The sequence below is a fragment of the Barbatula barbatula genome, assembly GCF_947034865.1.
Source record: "Barbatula barbatula genome assembly, chromosome: 14".
Lineage (NCBI taxonomy): Eukaryota > Metazoa > Chordata > Actinopteri > Cypriniformes > Nemacheilidae > Barbatula > Barbatula barbatula.
Window position 1 is genome coordinate 6,705,375 of NC_136777.1, and position 18,829 is coordinate 6,724,203.

The window sequence follows — 18,829 nt, forward strand, 5'->3', positions numbered from 1 at the left end:
CACGTTCTCTGCAGCAAGTAGATCAACAAGTGGAGAAAATCTGTTTCACCCACAAGATGTCCCTGTTACACTCTTTCATTAGGAAGTTCTGCTCTTTTCTCAAGTTATCTTCGTGCAATTTTGCTCAAAATCTAATTTGAGACTGGATTTTGCCTTATTTCAGACTGCGTCACTGCTGGAGGATTACATATAAGCGAATAAAGCATTCAAAGCATAAACAATGATAAGCGATTTACGAAAAATGATTATTTTTATTTGAAAAAAGAAGACAATTTGAAATTGGACAAATATGGGTTTACCTCAGCGACTGTTGACGTAAAATATGATCGCGTTTATTTCGTAACCCAGTCGCAGCAACAGGTTTCAATACACCAGGCGTCACCATAATGTGTTCAAAACCTACATTTGTTCCTAAACAATGTATTCTTGAGTCAGCATTGTGACTGAACGCGGAACCGAACTGCGTTTCCGTGATTTGTTGTGGGTGGGCAGACCACAATCCACCGGAGAATATTTACATTCTCCCGTGTGCAGCCGTTCGTGGGCGAGACGGAGAGAAGAGAGGCTTATGGGTAAAGAGCGCTGCTGTCGTCGTGTTGATGTCAGAACAACGAGTTCGAGCTGCCTGCCGGAATACCGAAGAACGAATCCGCAGTAGGCTACTGGCGGACAAATCTACCGAGTCCACTGGCGAGATGAGGACATACTTTGTCAGGCGCCTGCGAAGAACTTAAAATAACGAAAATCCGATAGATATCGAATCAAATCGCCGGTTTAGTTTCAAGTCGCGGATCGCGTGTTGCAGGAATGCGTTTGGAGTTTGTGATCTGGTCGACTCAACAGATGTTCGCTTTTGAAAATCTGCAGGGTTGTTTATGAATTGGGAAAGATTTGAAGTCGGGATCAGACAGTCAGGAGAGGGGGAGAGGAGGATAGGGGAGACAGGAGGGGAGGGGAGGAGAGAAGAGAGGGGTTAGAGGCGGGGAGGAGAGGGGCGCCCAGAAAACGCCCTGTTGCTGTTGAAGCCTCTAAAAATTAAAACTTTATCGCGCCATTTACGGTACTGGAAAACTTTGTTTGGATGGACTTGGAAGTTTGATCGCGCTTAGTTACTTTAATAACTACTTCACAAACCGTTCAGGGGAGGTTTGGAAAACCCTCCGCTGCTCCCATTGGATTATTTTTTTCCGCTTTATTCTGGACGAGTCCTGGGATCTTTTTTGGAGGGCGGCGAGTCGGAGGCTGTCTAGGCCCACGGCCACCGCTCGACAACTTGAACGAAGATCTTGTAGCTTTCATGTGAACCAGAAAAGTTGGGCAGATCGCTCTTCGTTGCTCGGTCTGGCTCCAGGAGAAGGCAAAAATGTCGCTGGGTGCGGAGAGAAGGATGGAAAACCGGCTGAGAAAGCTGGAAGCCATGATCAAAGACCCGCGGTCTGCGATCAACTTGGAAAGTTTGCTGGTAAGTTCACCGTCGCTTTTCATGAATGTTTAATGCACCTCAAAGCTCCGTTGCCTGGGTTAAAGAAACACCAAGTGCAACGTTGAAGCAATGGACGTGTTAGTTTATGTTACAATGCAGCACTGCACCGTAATCTTAACGTCAAATACAGTGTGTCTGGTGGATTCTTGCGTTTGGGCATGCGGGTGTCTCTCTATTTAGATCGATATTTGTACACAAACATAGTTTCCAGTTTCTAGTCTCCTTGTCAACAACTCTTGGATGAGACAGAAGGCCACATCGTCTATTAAACAGTTTTCTGCAGACTTGCCATATTTGAATAACTGTGCTGCGTCAAGTTCTGACTTCATCTGTTGCCTCACACCAAATATAGTAATATTCTTGGCCTGCAACATGACAATTTCGTAATTCCCCCTTCCTGCTGTTACTGGGTTGTTTGGTTCTGAAAAGCCAGACTGCTATTAACTGGCCTGTTGGTGCAGGTGAAGACATTTGACACTCGGTCTTCATTCACGGATTGATCTACTTATTGCAAAGTGCACTTGCAAGATATTTTGTCTTTAATACCCCTAGAGAACATTAACTATGATTTTGTTATAGTAAAGGTGTAAGTGGTTAAACTATGGTTATCGTGGTAATGCCATAGTAAATGTGCTTACTATGGTTTTACAAAACATTGGCAGTTTTCTGTATCGCACTCTTTGTTGGAACCCCTACATCATTTCACAATTCACATCGTCATAAAGTCATGTCAAATCTGTCAAGTGATCAGCCATTGGTAGTTGGTACAGGAACTTGACTTTTACTGATAGATGAAATCGCAACGTGTAAGAGACCCTGCATTAAACATAATGGTTTTCTTTATGGTAAGAGCAGGGTTAGCCCAGTAGTTTTGAAAAACAGGCCTTATTTAAAAATCAGTATTCGAGATTGTCTGATATAATGCCCAAATATATGAGAATATGAATTTTTGTACTTGCCAAATGTCATGTTTTTCAACTCTGCAGGGGTCATAACAAATGCACATCAGTGTGTAAACACTGCTCTTAAAGGGATGGTTCAGACAAAAATGAAAATTCGCTCATTATAATTTACTTACTCTCTTATCATTTCAAGCCTGTATACATTTCTTTGTTTCGTTAAACACAAAGGAAGACATTTACAAGGATCAAACCAAACCAATCCCATTCCCCTATTTACTGTCATAGTATATTTTCCCTTCCATGGCGGTAAATGGGGACAAGACCTGTTTGGTCACTGACATTCTTCCAAATATCTTACTTTACGTTCAGAAGATCAACAAAATGTATACAGGTTTGGAACTAAGTAAATAATTTTTGGTTGAACTGTCTGTTTAATAAGTAATTAGTGAGTCTTCTAGAGAGACATATTGAGGGTGAATATGTTTGACAGATTATAAAGTTAATGTTTCACATCTAAACATTATTCAGATGACTCTTCATGGACTGTCATTTGACTCAATGTATCGGGCGCAGAGTTTGGTCTAAACTGAAGTGACAGACAGTTGAGGTTCATCCTTACTGAGAGAAATGGTGCGAGTGATGTTATGTCTGTTCTGAGTGTGTTTGTAACAAATTGCATGTTTTTCTAGCTTATGAACGTGTGTTTCCTGAGAAGGAGATGAGCAGAGAAGTGGGAAGCAGTGGGTGGGAGAGAGAGCAGGCTGCGAACCATCTCTTTCTGTCTCTCTATCTCTCTCTCTTTCTCTCTGCCATTTATAGCTCAAGTCTCTCTCTGGTTAAGCTCAGGGCAAGAGATAACTGTGTGTGCTGTAATAAGATGAGCTGAGAGACTTCTAGAAAATATAGGATTTAAAAAATATCTTTGTTAACATCCTTACTCTGGACTCACAATGTGAAGACTAAAAACTTGCTCCCCTTTTGCTCAATATACAAATATACTCTTTAGCCAAAGGACTGTGGATTTGTCTGTCTCCCTTTATCTCTCTCTCTTTCTTTGATCTAACCTGCTTATGAATTAATTTAACTTGTCATTAACTCCAGCTCAGTCTGATTACCGTGAGTTATGTGTAATGCATCCAGCATAATGCAATTGTTTTCAGGTCTTAAACCAAGCATTTGAGTCTGAGATTACTGGCCGGTGTGTGTGTTTATGTGTGCCAGTGTGATGCCAAATGAATTAAAGAATTTTGGGAATTTCTCAGTAAATATAGAAAAGTGCTCTTGGAAACTGAACTGTGTAACGTAAACCTCAGTTTCAGCTGTCGTATATGCCCTGTCTCAGTCTAACAGGTCTTAACATTTTCCTGCAATACCATTACTTCTGAAATTCCACAGGCTAGTGGATTACCTGAATATGATGTAATATTGATGCTAGCTTTAGAGGAGAGCTATTGGAATAGTTGCATTTTATTTGTAAACTTGGTCAGCAGTTTAATGTGCCTGTCAAGCGTTTGCATGTTTATCAGATTAGTGCAGCATAAAAGGAGATAATGAAGAAAAAAATGTACTCACCCTGATTTCATTTTAAACTGCAAGTGCAAACTTTTCTCTATAACGCTGCACGGCGATGCCATCTTCCATTGTGATGTTTCACTTGTCCGATGCCAATTTGTCGTGTAACTAAAAATATGTTTTTTCTCATCAGGTTATATGTTCTCCTATTTTAGTTTGTGTATAGTGAGTCTTTTGGAATGGCATGAGGAATTACCTTTTTGGGTAAACTGTCCCTTTAAGATGGCCAGGTGGCATCGTAGCCTGAGAAAGGGGCAAAGGTCAGACTCCGGCGAGAAGGTTAATGAATAACCTCCCTGTCATTTATTTAGAGACTGTCCAACAGGCAATGCTCTGCGCATATGAATAATAATCCCAGACAAATGTTCAACTGCTATTCTTATGTCTAGCAATATTCTCTCTTACTTAAATTAATTTAAAACAATGTTGTGGTGTGTTTTAGGTGCTTAGTTTTGTAAACCCTGGTTGGGTCTTGAAAAACGACAGTCACGCTGTACGCTGGAATGTTGATGGGCCTTATCTGTGTTCCCTTCTTCCCTTGAGGTGCGTGTGGATAGCGTCTGCTTATGTTGCTTCTGTAGTTTGTGTGCTTGCGGTAGGCACGAGGTGCTGACAACGGTGTTCAAATTCCACCCGCATTCCACACACACACATATTAGAAGTTCTGTAATGCAAAACTAACAGAAACCCATCTTTAAAAGCCAGTCAGACACCTCCAGCCTGCAACCTAAAGACAGTAGATCTTGTCAGAGCAGTTTCTAAATCCTTTTACTGTAACTGTATCTGCCTGCTAATGCCTGAGATCAGATCCTCTACCTTACTGGAGCTTTATCACAGGCACGGTTTTGGCACTAGAAAGTTTGTAAGAGCCGTAGTGGTCTGCCCTGTAACACAAACACGCACACCTGTGAAAGCTGTTGTGTTTGTGAAGTATGTCCAGGGACCTCTGGGATAAGCAGAAGACCAGCTGGATTTGGTTATTGTTTGGTGTCATTGTTTGATCTTATCAGTCTGCAAAAGGTTGAATCTCATCTGGAACTAGAAATGGCACGTGATTTCATGGTGCTGCGCATCCATGCCATTCCTGTTGGGTTTTCTTTGCAGTGGATACTGAATTTCATCGGATGTTGTACTCAACAGATCGCCTGACATACCGTACTTATAAACTTCCTGTATCTTGTGTTGGTGGAACTCGATACTGTATTGTTTATATCTCAACACCCTTAGCAGGCGCTGCTATTTTGGCTCTGCTGATTGGACAGACAAAATCATAAAGCTTCTCACAAGACTTTCTGTAATGTCTGTGTGCTTATGTTTGTAGAGGCATCCTTATGAAATGTAAAGCAACATGCATCATATTCCTATCTGTGCTTAAAGTGATAGTTCACCCAGTAATGAAAATTCTGTCACCATTTACTCGCCCTTTTGTTGTTTCAAACCTTTATGTCTTTCTTTCTGCTGCAAAACACAAAAGAAGATATTTTAATGAAAGTTGGTGTCTGAACAACCCCCATTCACTTCTATTGTATGGACACAAAACCAATGCTAGTGAATGGAGGTCAGTTAACAACATTCTTCAAAATATCTTCTTTTGTGTTCTGTGGGAGAAAGAAAGTCATAAAGCAGGGCTATTCAGTTAGTTTGTCATGGGGGCCAGTTCATGAAAAGGATCCCAAATGAGGGGCCGGAGAGATATGGCTTGCAATATGAAGGATGACACGACAACAAGAAATCCGTAAAAAAATTCTCAAATTCGATTTTTCAGTTTAAAATTTTCAGTGTTTTCTTTCCTTTACTATACAATAGTAATATATTTGCCCACATTCAAAAAAATCCTTCCGTATACCACAGTATTCATTTATAAACTATAAACCTGCAGTATATATATATTGAACCATATATGAAAATTAAAATATAAAAAAAGTAGACTTGTTTTTTTTCTAAGTTCAAACTTTTTATCGTTTTACTAGCACATTTACTTAAGTTCACTAAAGTAAATAATACACTCAATGATTGAATGATAAACAAAAAGAGGGACGGTGTGGTAAAATGTGGATGTGTTTGTGTTATAACTTGTTCAATTTAACCAGACTTTTGTTTTGAAGAGTAGCCGCAATGGATGTTTGACAGTTGCTTTTCTCTAACAGTTAATGTGTACATATCCTATAAAAGCTCAATGAGCACACGCAAAACAATTGCAGATTACATAATAAAACAGAAAGGGCCGGTTTCCCGAACAAGGATTAGTTTAAACCAGGACTAGGCCTTAGTTAAATTAGGATATTTAAGTTATGTTTAAAAACATATTTTACAAAAAACATCACTGGTGTGCATCTTGAGACAAAACAATCCGGCCCAAAGTGTTTAAATAAGTTATTCATTCACAATTTGAATTTTGTTAGCTGTTCGGTGCTACTTTCTGGTTAAGAAATAACACATTTGCCAGATTCTATGCCATTCTGCGTTATGCTGCAAAACCTGTTTCATGCCTGGACTCCGCGATTCAATCACGGGAGCCCGTATGTTGTTTTTTAAATTTTTGGCCCATAAGAAAGTAGTTTTTTTCTACATTTAAACATGCTGATATTGTATTTTTAAACTGCATATCAACATCGGTGCATTGTGAGACGCCCAGACAAGCTTTTCTACATTCAAACATGTTCATTTGTTGTATTTTGAAACAGCATTATAAAAAAAGGGAAATTCTGTGAAACAACATTAACCTACAAAGACGCTATTCTCCTACGTGCTATTGTCCGCCCCTGCCTCTGTACTTTTGAAATGGTGGTCCTATTCGTGTTAGCAAAATGTCAGAAATGAAACTTATAAAAGTTCTCATCCGTCAACGTCCTGTTCACCGCATCTCACAGGAGAGACAAGTCACGTGTCTCCTGCTCGATGCTGCTGCAGCTTGTGCTGAATGGAACAGACGTGCGTCACTTCATAACTGTAGGGTCTGTTCACGGCTGAACTAAATTTATTCTAGAGGTTCTTTTTCACACTATGCTACTTGAAGAGCCGGAACAAATTACATCAAGGGCCGGGTTCGGCCCACGGGCTGCCAATTTAATAGCCCAGTCATAAAGGGATAAAATGACAAGAGGGGACTCAAGGATGAGAGAATTTGTATTTGTGGGTAAACTATCACTTTAAATAAAGCACAAGCCTGACTCACCACGGAGAGCTAATTCTCTTTTCCTTTTCTCAAAGCGCTCAAATTACATAAAATAGCACATAAATGAACATTTATCCTCACCATAAAGTACCATATAAAGCATACCGGTATCTGGAAATCCCCTATTGAGTTTTCAGCTTTTATGCCAATGGGAATTGTTTGTATACTTCCATTGCAAATTTATTGGACAAACCTCTGTCTTATTTAAATGGAGCTCATGCTGTAAAGGTGGAAATTGTTAAAGTATGTTGAGTTATTTGTAAATTGTATTACGAAATGAAAAGTTTGGTCACTGCGGTTTCTTTACACCAGACCCCTTGATATATTAAGGTAGACTGTATCAACCACATTGCAGACTGCCCAGCAGTGGTATCAGAAGTACCAATTTAATTCAACCTAAGGACTTTTAAATGTGTTTCTGTATTTTACTAAGCAACCTGTTGGACAGATGGTTAGTTAGAGTAATATGTTTTAATGCAGTTACTGAAGTTAAACGCAAGTTAAACGCAAGACTCACTAATATGTTTTAATGCAGTATTATTTCTCTGTACAGTAGGATGTACAGTTTAGCTGAATCCATGCTCAAGTAAACCTATTCTTAGTTTACTCTCTGGACTTTGTTGTAATGTATATTTATGGTATTGTGCTGCTTATTGAGCGATTCCATGAGTGAATTTTATCTGATAGACATACAGCTGATATGTGTTTGTTATGACTCCCTAATCTTCAGTTTCACAAAACACCACAAAAAGCTGTGTTAAAACTTGCGTTTAATCTGTTTTCGATAACTCATCATATAAAATATGGACTGAAATATGTAGGGAAGCACCAATATGTCAAGTTTGGGCCGATATCGATAACAGATCATTATTTGACACTGGAAGCCGATAATCGATATATTGGCCGATAGACAGTATCTAAATATTAATATCAAATTTTCAATTTAAATGAAAAAATGATTCATAATTCAACTGTTCTGAAGCATGCTTTTTGTTTATGTTTGTTGGCTGACACTGCTATTAGTCATAATCTAAGTGAAAGCAAAACGAAAAAAAATCTCTCATACTAGACAGCCTGGTGCTCATAACTGCGTTTTAGTTATAATTAGCTTTAAGCCGTTTTAAATTTTGAAGGACCGTAGAAAGCCTGACAGGAGAGAAGACCCTCTTGTGGTCGAATGTATTTAAACGGCCACAAAAGACCGTCTACGAACATAATGTGTGAACGAGAGGAAACAACAAGTCGGCATTTAAACTGTGGCTGAAGACTTTTAATTTTGGTTTAAAGGCGAAAAACATACCAAGCAAGCATAATGTTTTCTCTTCATTTCAGATTTCTAACACACACTTGCAGTGTTCAATGTGTCTCCTGGCTGTCAGAGCAGAAAAAAAAAATGTATCTGCCCCGGTCGCGTATCATTTGAAAATTGTGTGCACTTTTTTCGTACGTTTGAAAGAAAGATAAACAGAGTCCGATCAACAGACACATTTAAGCAGGAAATTTTACGTGTGCATTTTCGCCAAAAGTGTCGTCTTTTAACAAGGCATGGCTGCAGAGTGTGAGTTGCTCCGTCTAAGAAACAGTATTGATGAAGTTTGAGATTATCTAGCTATACAATGCAGACAACTGTAATACTTAGGGTATTATACACCAGGTTTTGGTACCCGTACCCGTGCATACATGTAGCCTAAACTATGTGGTTGAAGGCTCACTAACAATAGAGTTCCAAAAAATTACTCGCATTCTCAAGTAGCATCAAATTGAATCAATGAAATAAACAAGGCTAGATTAAAAACGAAGGATACAAAGAATTGAAGTCTTAAAGTTTTCTTGTGAAGTTATCTGATAGTTAAAAAATAAGCAAGCAGAGGGGGACATCACAGTGTTATGCCGGTTGTAATCTGTTTGCCGTAAGAAGCAGCATCGCGTGTTCCACAACAACGCTTAGCTGCTCACAGATGCACCTGCCTGTTAATCGGCCTAATTTGTGGCACAATCGGCCGATGCATTAAAAAATCCCCAAAATCGGCTGACCTCTAGTCAGCTTCACTTCATCAGTTAAAAAAACGTGGATTGTCGTAACTGAGAAGTGTAACGGAGGTCTGCTACTGCTTGTGCAAACATCAATCTTTGTTTGAGATCGCATTTTTTGGGAAGGACTCCACTGTCTTTCTACTATGGCAAGGGATATGACACCGGACCGATTGGCGTCAAACCGGTTATATTGTGTTTCCCATAGGTTTACAGCTTTGAGGATCTCTATATTTGTGGCGACTTTAATAAATTATATTTAATCAATTGAGCCCAGTCGAATCTGTATATAAAAAATGTTTATCTAATGTTTTATTAGGCCATTTATTTTATATTCTGATACTCACAGTATGTATGAAACATACCTGGTAGGCCTAGTAACTGACAAAATGTGTGGTAGGCTCTGGTGCTAAAGGGAAGTCATAGTGGAACATATTTTCCATACGCGTTTCTGTCTGCTGGTGGGAGTGTGCTTTTCTGTGTGAATGGGCGCGCTAGTGTCTATGTTCGCGCGCACATCTGGCGGAACTGGATGCGGAGAGCAGAGAATTGTGCCTTTTCATATTGGAACTAAGTTGGATAATAAAATAATCAGATTGACTTTTGCAAGCAGGACTTCAAAGGACGTTTCATAGAAGTGTTTTTGAGTAAATGTTACACTGACACACACGCACACTTTCAGTGTATTACAACGTGTTGTCTTCTCATGCTTGACGTGATCAACTTGTCAAATAGCGAGTTGGACGTATGACGTTGTATTTCTGTGCTCCATACACTCTCCCAGTGTTAGTACAGGTTTCGGAAAGTTTTTTTCGAACATGAAAATTCGTTACGTAACAACTTTTCTTAGTCCCTTATTGGACAAATCTCCTGGAAAACACAAGGCACGCCCACGCATCAACCAAGGACAGCGGGAGACGGAGCATGCACATAAGTCACTTTCACTTGTGTCCAGAGAGAGAGAATTACGTTCGGTCTTTTATAAAAGTGATCAAACTAAAGACTCTACTGATATTTGAAGGGTACGATACTATTATGTAAGTACTCAAGATTAACATGAGATATGCAGAAACTGCCTGAGTTATGGCTGCTTTAAAGTCTTGGAAGCTGTTATTTGACCATTAGTTACCGTAGAATTTCTGTAGCCAAATTCTCATCACCATCTGTAAGACTATGATGAAAGTGAAAATATTTAAGCGTGTAGCTCAGTCAAATGTTTACAATGGTGACCACACACTACTCCAGTGGCTCTCCCTCTTCTCTAAGGAAGGCCTCGCCCCTTTTTTGGCGTATTCCTGTGGGCGGAGGTTATTCAAAACTCTGAATAGTGACGTTGTCATGTACCTGGGAAGTAGAGGGCTGTAGTCCGATTCCAGCTGTTCTCTGTAGTCCTTGAAAATCTAATTCTGGCATTGAACTTTGAGCTTTATCATTTTGCATGTTTTATTTATGCTCTTACATCAACAGTACACACCAGCTAAAGTTTGAAAAATAGGATCACAGGAACGGCACCTTTATAAACAGATGTTTTAAATGTTCTTTGTGCATGTCTCAGTTTCCAATGACGTATTTTATGAGAACTTTACTCTATGTGATATTGTTATCCTGTGTACAAGATGAGGCACATTTTCACTGGACTGCATACATTAAATGTTTGAAATTAAACTAATTAAAAAGACTGGCTGAGTAATGGAGCATGTGACACTTCAGTGATCCGTCAAGGCTGCTTAATGCTGATGTGTTCACAGCGATTCTTTAGAATCGGATACGATTCATAATTACATTCAAATTCGGGGTGAAATTTGGGATGCTGACATCCTTAACTCTACTGCATTTCTATAGGTGTGATTGTGTGTGGGTGTCTAAAACAGACAGAGATTAATATGGATTCCTTTCATTGCATTTCTAGTTTCCATACTATTGTATTTCAAACACAACGTTTTCTGTCTTTACAAAAAAAATTTAATATATTTGCCCGCAAGACAAGACACTTCAGTATACTATAGTGTTATCTTATAAACTGTATTTAAAGACTACAATAAACACTTTGAACCATACAGGAAATAATTCGTAAAAATAGGGTACAACTATGTTGATAAACCAGTATCTTACCAGTGCATTTTCTTTTTCGTTGTTGTTTTTAGGTCTATTTAAATTTACTATATACTTCAGTGTACTAAAGTAAACAATATTCTTAGTGGCCGAATTATAAAAAATGTAAAGGGGATGGTGTTGTAAAATGTGGGTGTTATAACTTGTTTAAGTTAACCGGACTTTCGCCAACAAAGGGTAGCCGTAGCTTTTCTTAAATTAAACCGTGAAATTCTGATGCAGTTCATGTATTTGCGACGCGTCCTCGTCAAGTGAAAGCTTCACAATTATCACACATGCAGTGCACGCAATCCGCCCCTCTTTCACTCATAGGCACACAAAACAAAAGATTTAAACATTATCTGATTATTTCTAACATTATTCATAGCACAATTTCTTTGCTACTTCTGCTTAAGAAATAAAACCTTTGCCAGATTCCGTGCCATTATGCGTTATTTAGCAAATTCAGAAATCAGAATTATGTCATTTGTCAAAACAGCAAGCTACATCATACCAGGGATTCAGGAAAGGTTTTTTAATTTCAAATATGGAAACAATGCAACAGGAAATAAAGCAAACTATGGCTACAATGTTATGTTTTTTTATTTTCTTTGTAGCCATTCTCCTAAGTTATGACTTTATAAACTTTGAAACAAAAAAGATACTCATAAAGATGGGCAAAGTCGTCTTAAAATGTTCTCCAAAGAAGAAGTAAATATGCTGCTCCCTAGGTTTTAGACAGAGCGAATGTTTTTAAAATGACTGCGCTTCTCAGGTGGACAAACTGACCCTCTGAGGGCTTCATGTCAATTATTTGTGGACGTCAGTATCCATTAGTTGTACTGGGAGAGCAGGAATACTACTTTCAATTTATCATCAGTACATTTCAATCCACTAAATAGCCACTACACAATGATAGATGAGAGGATCACTTTCTTTCCATTACTCAGCTCAACCCTGTTTTGCTTCCAAGAGAGTCTTCACCACAAATAAAAATGCTTTGTTGGGCCATTATCAAATTATAAATCGAAGTCATGAATTAGAAGAACTATACATGGATCTTTTCCCCTGGGGTGTTTACTCACAAGGCGAAACTTGATCCGTTGATCCATTTTGAGGATTTTGAAAGTCATGTGTGTTAGAAATCAAATGGGAATACATCAAATTGGATGTCGTGCTATGTAACTGGACGGGCCTCTTTGAAATGCGGATTTATATTAATATTGCTTTCAATACCTATGCCACAGTGCAGCAAAAGTTGATGCGTTCCCATCTTTTGTTAATTTGGTGGAATGGCTTTTTCGCAAACTCATTAAAGGATTCTCCGGTCCAGTGTAAACTTTATTGTTAATGCCCTGATAATGTGATGATGGTTAAGAAAAATATGAATGCACTAATGTGTACATATAATTTGTAATCAGCATAAATAATGCTTGTTAACAGATTATTGTATACAAATGCAGAGTTTTCAATTCGTTCCAGAATGATCAAGTCTCGCTCGCTCTCTCTCTCTCCTCTCGCTCTCTCTCTCTCTCTCTCTCTCTCTCTCTGCAGATAGGAGAAACACTGCCATATAAGGTGGTGTGGTTTCTCTTGCCCCCTCATTCAAAACTACCAGGAACCCCTTTCCCAATGTCCTGCCCTTTGTGACACTTTCTCTCTGCCTTCCTTAGCTAGGAAACTCTGCGTCAGTCTCAAACTTATCATGTTTAGTTTTCTAGCTAATATTCTACATGTATATCTGAGCTGATTATGCTAACCTGCAAAGACGCCAGAAGAACCGAACTGTTTCATAAATATTCAGCACATTTTTTATTATATTATTGCATTTTGAGTGTGTGTAATGAAGATGTGAAATAAATGTACAATAGTGCAGTTCTTTCTTAGATTATTATTAAATAGAAATAAAAACCTGTAACAGTTGACACATTTAAGCAAAAATGTAATGAATCGACTAATTATTAACAATAGGTTTATTTATGCATTGTCTCAAGTGACTCTTGCTCTCTGATCTCACTTCACGAGGTCTGTAGCAGAGAAGCAGGGTGTGTGTGATCCAGTTTATTAAGTATTGTTCAATCACCCATAACTCCAGTGCTGTGGCAGGCTTTAGACTTTGCTCTATTAGAATGATTCTGGTTATTTAGTTATTTTTACAGGTACGCTTTTATCCCCTGCTGTTATTCTAAAGCAATGTACATGACACAGCTAATTCTTCTGCGGAATGCAAAAAATGTTGGTAACCAAATTTACACACAAAACCACTGGATTAACAATCCCTTTAAAGCAATTGTCTGTTACCAGTGTAGTAAATAATGTCGCTGTATAAGTGGGCAGCGCAATACACGTGAATTTGTTTACTAATCTTATGGAACACGGCGAATGCAGAAATGTCGTTTGGAAACAATAACGCACTCTTCCGCTGGCAGGAGATGGGCGGGGACGTGTGTACCGACCCGAACACAGAACTTACAGACTGTGGTTTTAGCCTTTAGGAGGCTGCTCAGGTGCTGTGGCAGTAGAATTCGTACGGTTGCAACAACTAGTCAGTAAACCATTTTAGAGGTGTCTCTCCGTGCAGCATGAGCTTTGCAGTTTTAAAGTCAGATGTGTCTCTCCATGCACACGTCTATGGAAAGTCATTTGGGTCACATTTCGCCATCAACCATAATCGATAAAATAACCGCCCAAATAATCGATTATCAAAATAATCGTTAGTTGCAGCCCTAGTTTAAACTAATAATCAAATTGCATACATATTTATCTCCAGGATATCTTCAAAAATTGGTAACACTTCAGTATGGGGGCCAATTCTCACTATTAACTAGTTGTTATTAGCATGCCTATTATTGGCATATTGGCTGTTTATTAGTACTTACTAGCACTTACCTAGTCCTACTCAATATCTAAACCTAACAACTACCTTACTAACTGTTAAAGGTGTCATGACCTGGCCTTTATACTGTTGTCTGAGGCCTATTTATGACGTTCATTTGGTTTTTACATTAAAAAAACATCAAAATCAATATGTAATGGGCTATTTTCTACCCTGGTTTTGATGCCGGCTCAAGAAATGCTCGGTTTTAGTGGGCGGGCCTTATTTAAGACTTGGAAGAAACGGGCACTGCTATGATTGGATAACAGTTCCATAAGACAGCAGTTTGCCTTGTGATGTACATTTCTGGGTGTCTGTTTGGCGAGCTACGTGCTTGGTTGAAGCCTTCTGTAAACTTGGTTAGACATGTAGGTTCAATCAATTTATCACGCGATATATAAACTTGATGTCGGTAGTTTTTGGTGATTTGATGATGACATACAATAGTGCTGCCCTCTCCATGGTTCACATATCAAGGGCTCTGCTTACCCCATACTTCATCATAACAGCTTGTAACGTAAATCAACCAATTATAATTGAGTGTCTGCTTTATTAAATATTTACATTCCAGTTATTATTTACATTATAATTTCAATGTCCAAATATTATATGAAAAGGTATTTGTTCTGTAAAAGGGTATGCATGCAATATTATATCATTACTTAATCAGTGCCATAAAATACTTACAAAATGACATTAATGTCGAATGTCGCAATTATTTATGATGCAATTAATCGGCAAAGCAAAAGTTGATATGGAGACAGGTCTTTAGGTTACACATAATCAGGACATACAAAGCAATAGTGACGTATCGTACATATATTTTTACTCGCATAAGATTCCAGTCGGATTCAATACTGACGACACACTATTGCTTTTTAATCTCAGTCTCTCAGCAAATCCAGCATCTACATGTGCCTTGTTTACAAAGGAATCTACGGTGAAATGAAGCGAACCAATGCTAAATGTTTTACCCACGTGAGCTGGAATGTCTATAAAAAAAACTTAAACCACGCATTCTTAATTTCTGAATCCGAAGGAAGAGACTTTGTTCTTCTACAACCAGGCGCTGTACATTATGTTGCATGTTTGTTGCTTGGGCGCCCTAAATAAAAATAACAGTGATAGAAGTCATTACTTTTGCACATGGGGCTAGCCGCTCTCAAAAGCCCTTCTCTAAAGCAACAGTTTTAAAGATCTTCACAGAAAAAATAAGCAAATAAGACTAAAAGAAAATAAACTTTAAAATGCAAATTGTTTATAAATTTTATTTGACCAAAACATTTCAAAATCTGCAACTGACCATTTATGAAGACCTAAGTGCCGAGGCTTTTTGATCTAAGACCAAACAACAAGCATAAAAGAAATAACTATAATAATTATTAATAAATAAAATGGCAACACTGCTAAAGAGCACCGAGCATAAACACAACACAGCGTGTATCAGCGGTTTAGTGTAAACTGACGGACAAAACTAATCTTTAGTCGAAAAATATGCCGCTATGGTTACCAGTTGTCAATCATCACAAATGCGGGAGTGTGTACTATGTGTTCATGGTTTATGTCATTCGCGAAACAAGGGGGCAGGGCTAGAGAAGTAATCGTTGTTATTCTTCAGTTTGAGGCGGTGTTCAACCTATCATTGATGGGTACAATCCAGGACCTGGTGTTCGCTGGGCCTAGTCTCAATAAAAGTTGTCATTTCCGCAACCGTTCGTTTGAATACGATGAACGAGAAGCTCAGGTTAAAAAATATTTCTTAATTCATGACACCTTTAATAAGCAACAAAATTAAGATTTTATTGGGGGGAAAGTCGTAGTTAAAGGTTTGTTAGTAGCGAGAATTGCCCTCTGTACTGAAGACCCAATAATGACTAAAGTAAGACACTAGAATGACATAAGGGTGAGGACAAAAACATTTTTGGAGGACTGTTCCTTTAACTGAAGCATGTTGATAATCATTAGCCAGTGTTGCATTTAGTGTTGGTGGATGTTCAATGTTGTTGTGTGTCTTTATAAATGTGTGGGTGAGAGTGACTCAGTCAGTGTGTGTGTGTGTGTGTGTGTGAGGTAATGTTGAAGTGTATAAGATTCTGTATTTGTAACTCCTACTCCCTGCTTTCAATAGCCTTTATATTCACTTATGCATTTCCATATTTCACAACATAATATGTTTTCCATTAATGTTACTTTCTTAACTCTCATCATCACAATATAACCAATAATGTCATTTTAACCTGTTGCAGGGCATTTTCAGAAGTAGTTTTTTCCCTAATTGCAGTTGTTTTCAATGCTAAGATCTAAAAAGAGGACAAAAATGTGTCTCTTGTCTCAGGTGCCGGGTGAACTTGACTTTCAGCCTTGATGTCCTCAGTAGAGCTTTAGTTTTGTGTGATTTATGTTAGTTGCTAGAATTCTGTTTCCTGTTTATTGTGCAGAAAAAAAGCCCAGAGGTCGTGGCTCTGGGGTTTGGAAAATATTTGCTTTCATAGCAATACTACGCTCTACCAGTGGCTTGAGTTTGGCACGGGACTACCTGTTTGTCTCACATCTAAACAATGGCAGACGGTCACAGGTGTAAACAGCACTTTAATATTATAAGTTGACTTATTGTGTTGAATTGCTACACATCTCTGGATATCCAATGTGGATGTTTGTACAGGTGGGCTACATGTGGGAATGAGTAGTCAGTGAAGTATTGCTGGGTACAGAAGTAGTCTTTGTATAACACCTCACACAGTGTTTTATATGTTTACATTGGGTTATTTTTGTATGCTAATGTGGATGTTCTGTTTTATGTCTCTGAGTGTTTAGCAGAGGGGGAAATGATGTCATTGCTAAACTGCATGATGACACTACAGCTTCCAGTGGCATTTCCTTTGTGTGTGCAAAAAAACCTTTATAACCTTAAATAGAAGTTTTAAACTTCAAGTCCCCTATATAAGGAAATCGGGTTTAGATGTGTTTATCCTTGACATGTTATTACATTTTATACACAAAAACAGTAGTTTTTGTCCCATGCTGCCATGAAGCGGTTTGACACTGGCAGTATGTTGGCAATATTCAATATATAATCCAATATTATATGTCCTTTTAAAACATTTTTGATCAGCTAATGCAATCTTACTGCAAAGTTATATTTCTAAAATCTTAGTTTTTTTATTCCTCAATTATTAATCAGAAATTACTAGAAAATGTGTTAAATCCTTTAAAATGTGTGGATATGCCAAAAGTTGAATACTAGAAGTTGAAGGCAGGAAAGGAGAGAGACTGAAAAGGTTCCTGTAACTTGCCCCAGTAACTTTATGGGGTCGGGGTCATGGGGTTCAAATCCCAGGGAACATATGTACTCTGAATATTAATATTTCACATCCACTGTAGTTGCTTAGTTGTATTAACATTTATTAACATGTTTTAACAAAGACATCTTAAAAAGCAAAAGAAAAGAGAGCGAGGTGTGGCTTTTGGACATTAGGATTGCTTTACCAACAAGAACATGCCTGGTACGTCGGTCAAAACAGAAATGTTCTGTTTTACAAGAGTAAAAGTGTAGTAAAACCTCACGTCACATGTGCAGGAAGAAATTCACAGGCCTGGTGGTCTTGTCCATGCCTGCTTAATTGTTTTAAATGCATTTCCGTTCATTATACGTAGCACTCCCTCTGGACCGCACATCATCCAAATGCCCAAAAAAGGTGAACTCTGTTCTGGGTTCCATTCGCTAAATAAATTATAATGAATGACCTGTCAGATCAAGCCTTATCAGTGCTATTGGAAGTTTTTGTGCACATTTTATAATGCTTTGATGACCTATCAATTTAGAATTTGAGAGTTTTTCCTAGCCATCAGTTTACTGTCCTACACTACACCCACAGGCCTTATATAATTAATATAATTAAAAAAAAAAGTATTTTTAATAAATCATTTATGAAGTGAATTAAATTTTCAGGAATAATGTTCATTAATGTTTTATTCTGTGTTTGTCTTTTGTTTTCAGGATTCCATGAATGCTCTTGTCTTGGACCTCGACTTTCCGGCCTTGCGTAAAAATAAGAACATCGAGACCTTCTTAAACAGATGTGAGTAACAATAAGGTTGCAAAGGTCTTGAGAGAGGTCTTTACTATTACCCATTATGAGATGACACCTTGGTAATGAGACGTCCTTTAACATGCCATCAGTTTGGGCTGAACCAGCTGATTTCATAGGCTTTTAGATTATCGCAAAATAGAAGCTCCAAGATCATCAAACATTTATTATTCTTATGAACATTTATGATAATCTTAAAAAAAATAGAATCGTCAGAAATATATAAGCTTCAAACCGACCTCACCATAGACTTGTAAAATCTGTCAGCTGTCATTCATTGCTCATGTAATGCTAAAATAATGTGGTTCATATCACACCTGCCTTTTCTTTCATGTGTCATGAGTGATGTGTGATATCAGTTCATGTTGAACGGCTGATGCTGTGTTTTCTATTCATGAGCTGTTAAACTTTGACTAATTATCACATTTGGTCTCCATTTTGTTCCTGATTCTGTCCGTCGTCATAGAAACCATAGGGCCGTGTGGATGTTATAATGTGCAGTTTGGCAAGGAGAGTGTTATTCAACAGTCCTCTCATCCAGACTGTGAACTCTCTTTGAACTGGCTACTAATAACTGTTATTCCTAACACACTAAAACATGCTCACTGATTC

At 38.2% G+C, this 18,829-nt stretch overlaps 1 protein-coding gene across 2 annotated transcripts in view; it reads left to right on the forward strand.

Annotated features, from left to right (window-relative positions):
- The first annotated feature begins 542 nt into the window (after positions 1-542).
- The window catches only part of rock2a (rho-associated, coiled-coil containing protein kinase 2a), a 32,319-nt gene continuing 14,032 nt past the window's right edge, over positions 543-18,829 (forward strand). For both annotated transcript variants that reach the window (XM_079472423.1, XM_079472424.1), the window contains exons 1-2: positions 543-1,462; positions 18,127-18,208. In XM_079472423.1, coding sequence (XP_079328549.1) covers positions 1,364-1,462; positions 18,127-18,208 — 181 coding nt within the window. In that variant the 5' untranslated portion in view covers positions 543-1,363. The remainder of the gene's footprint in view (positions 1,463-18,126; positions 18,209-18,829) is intronic.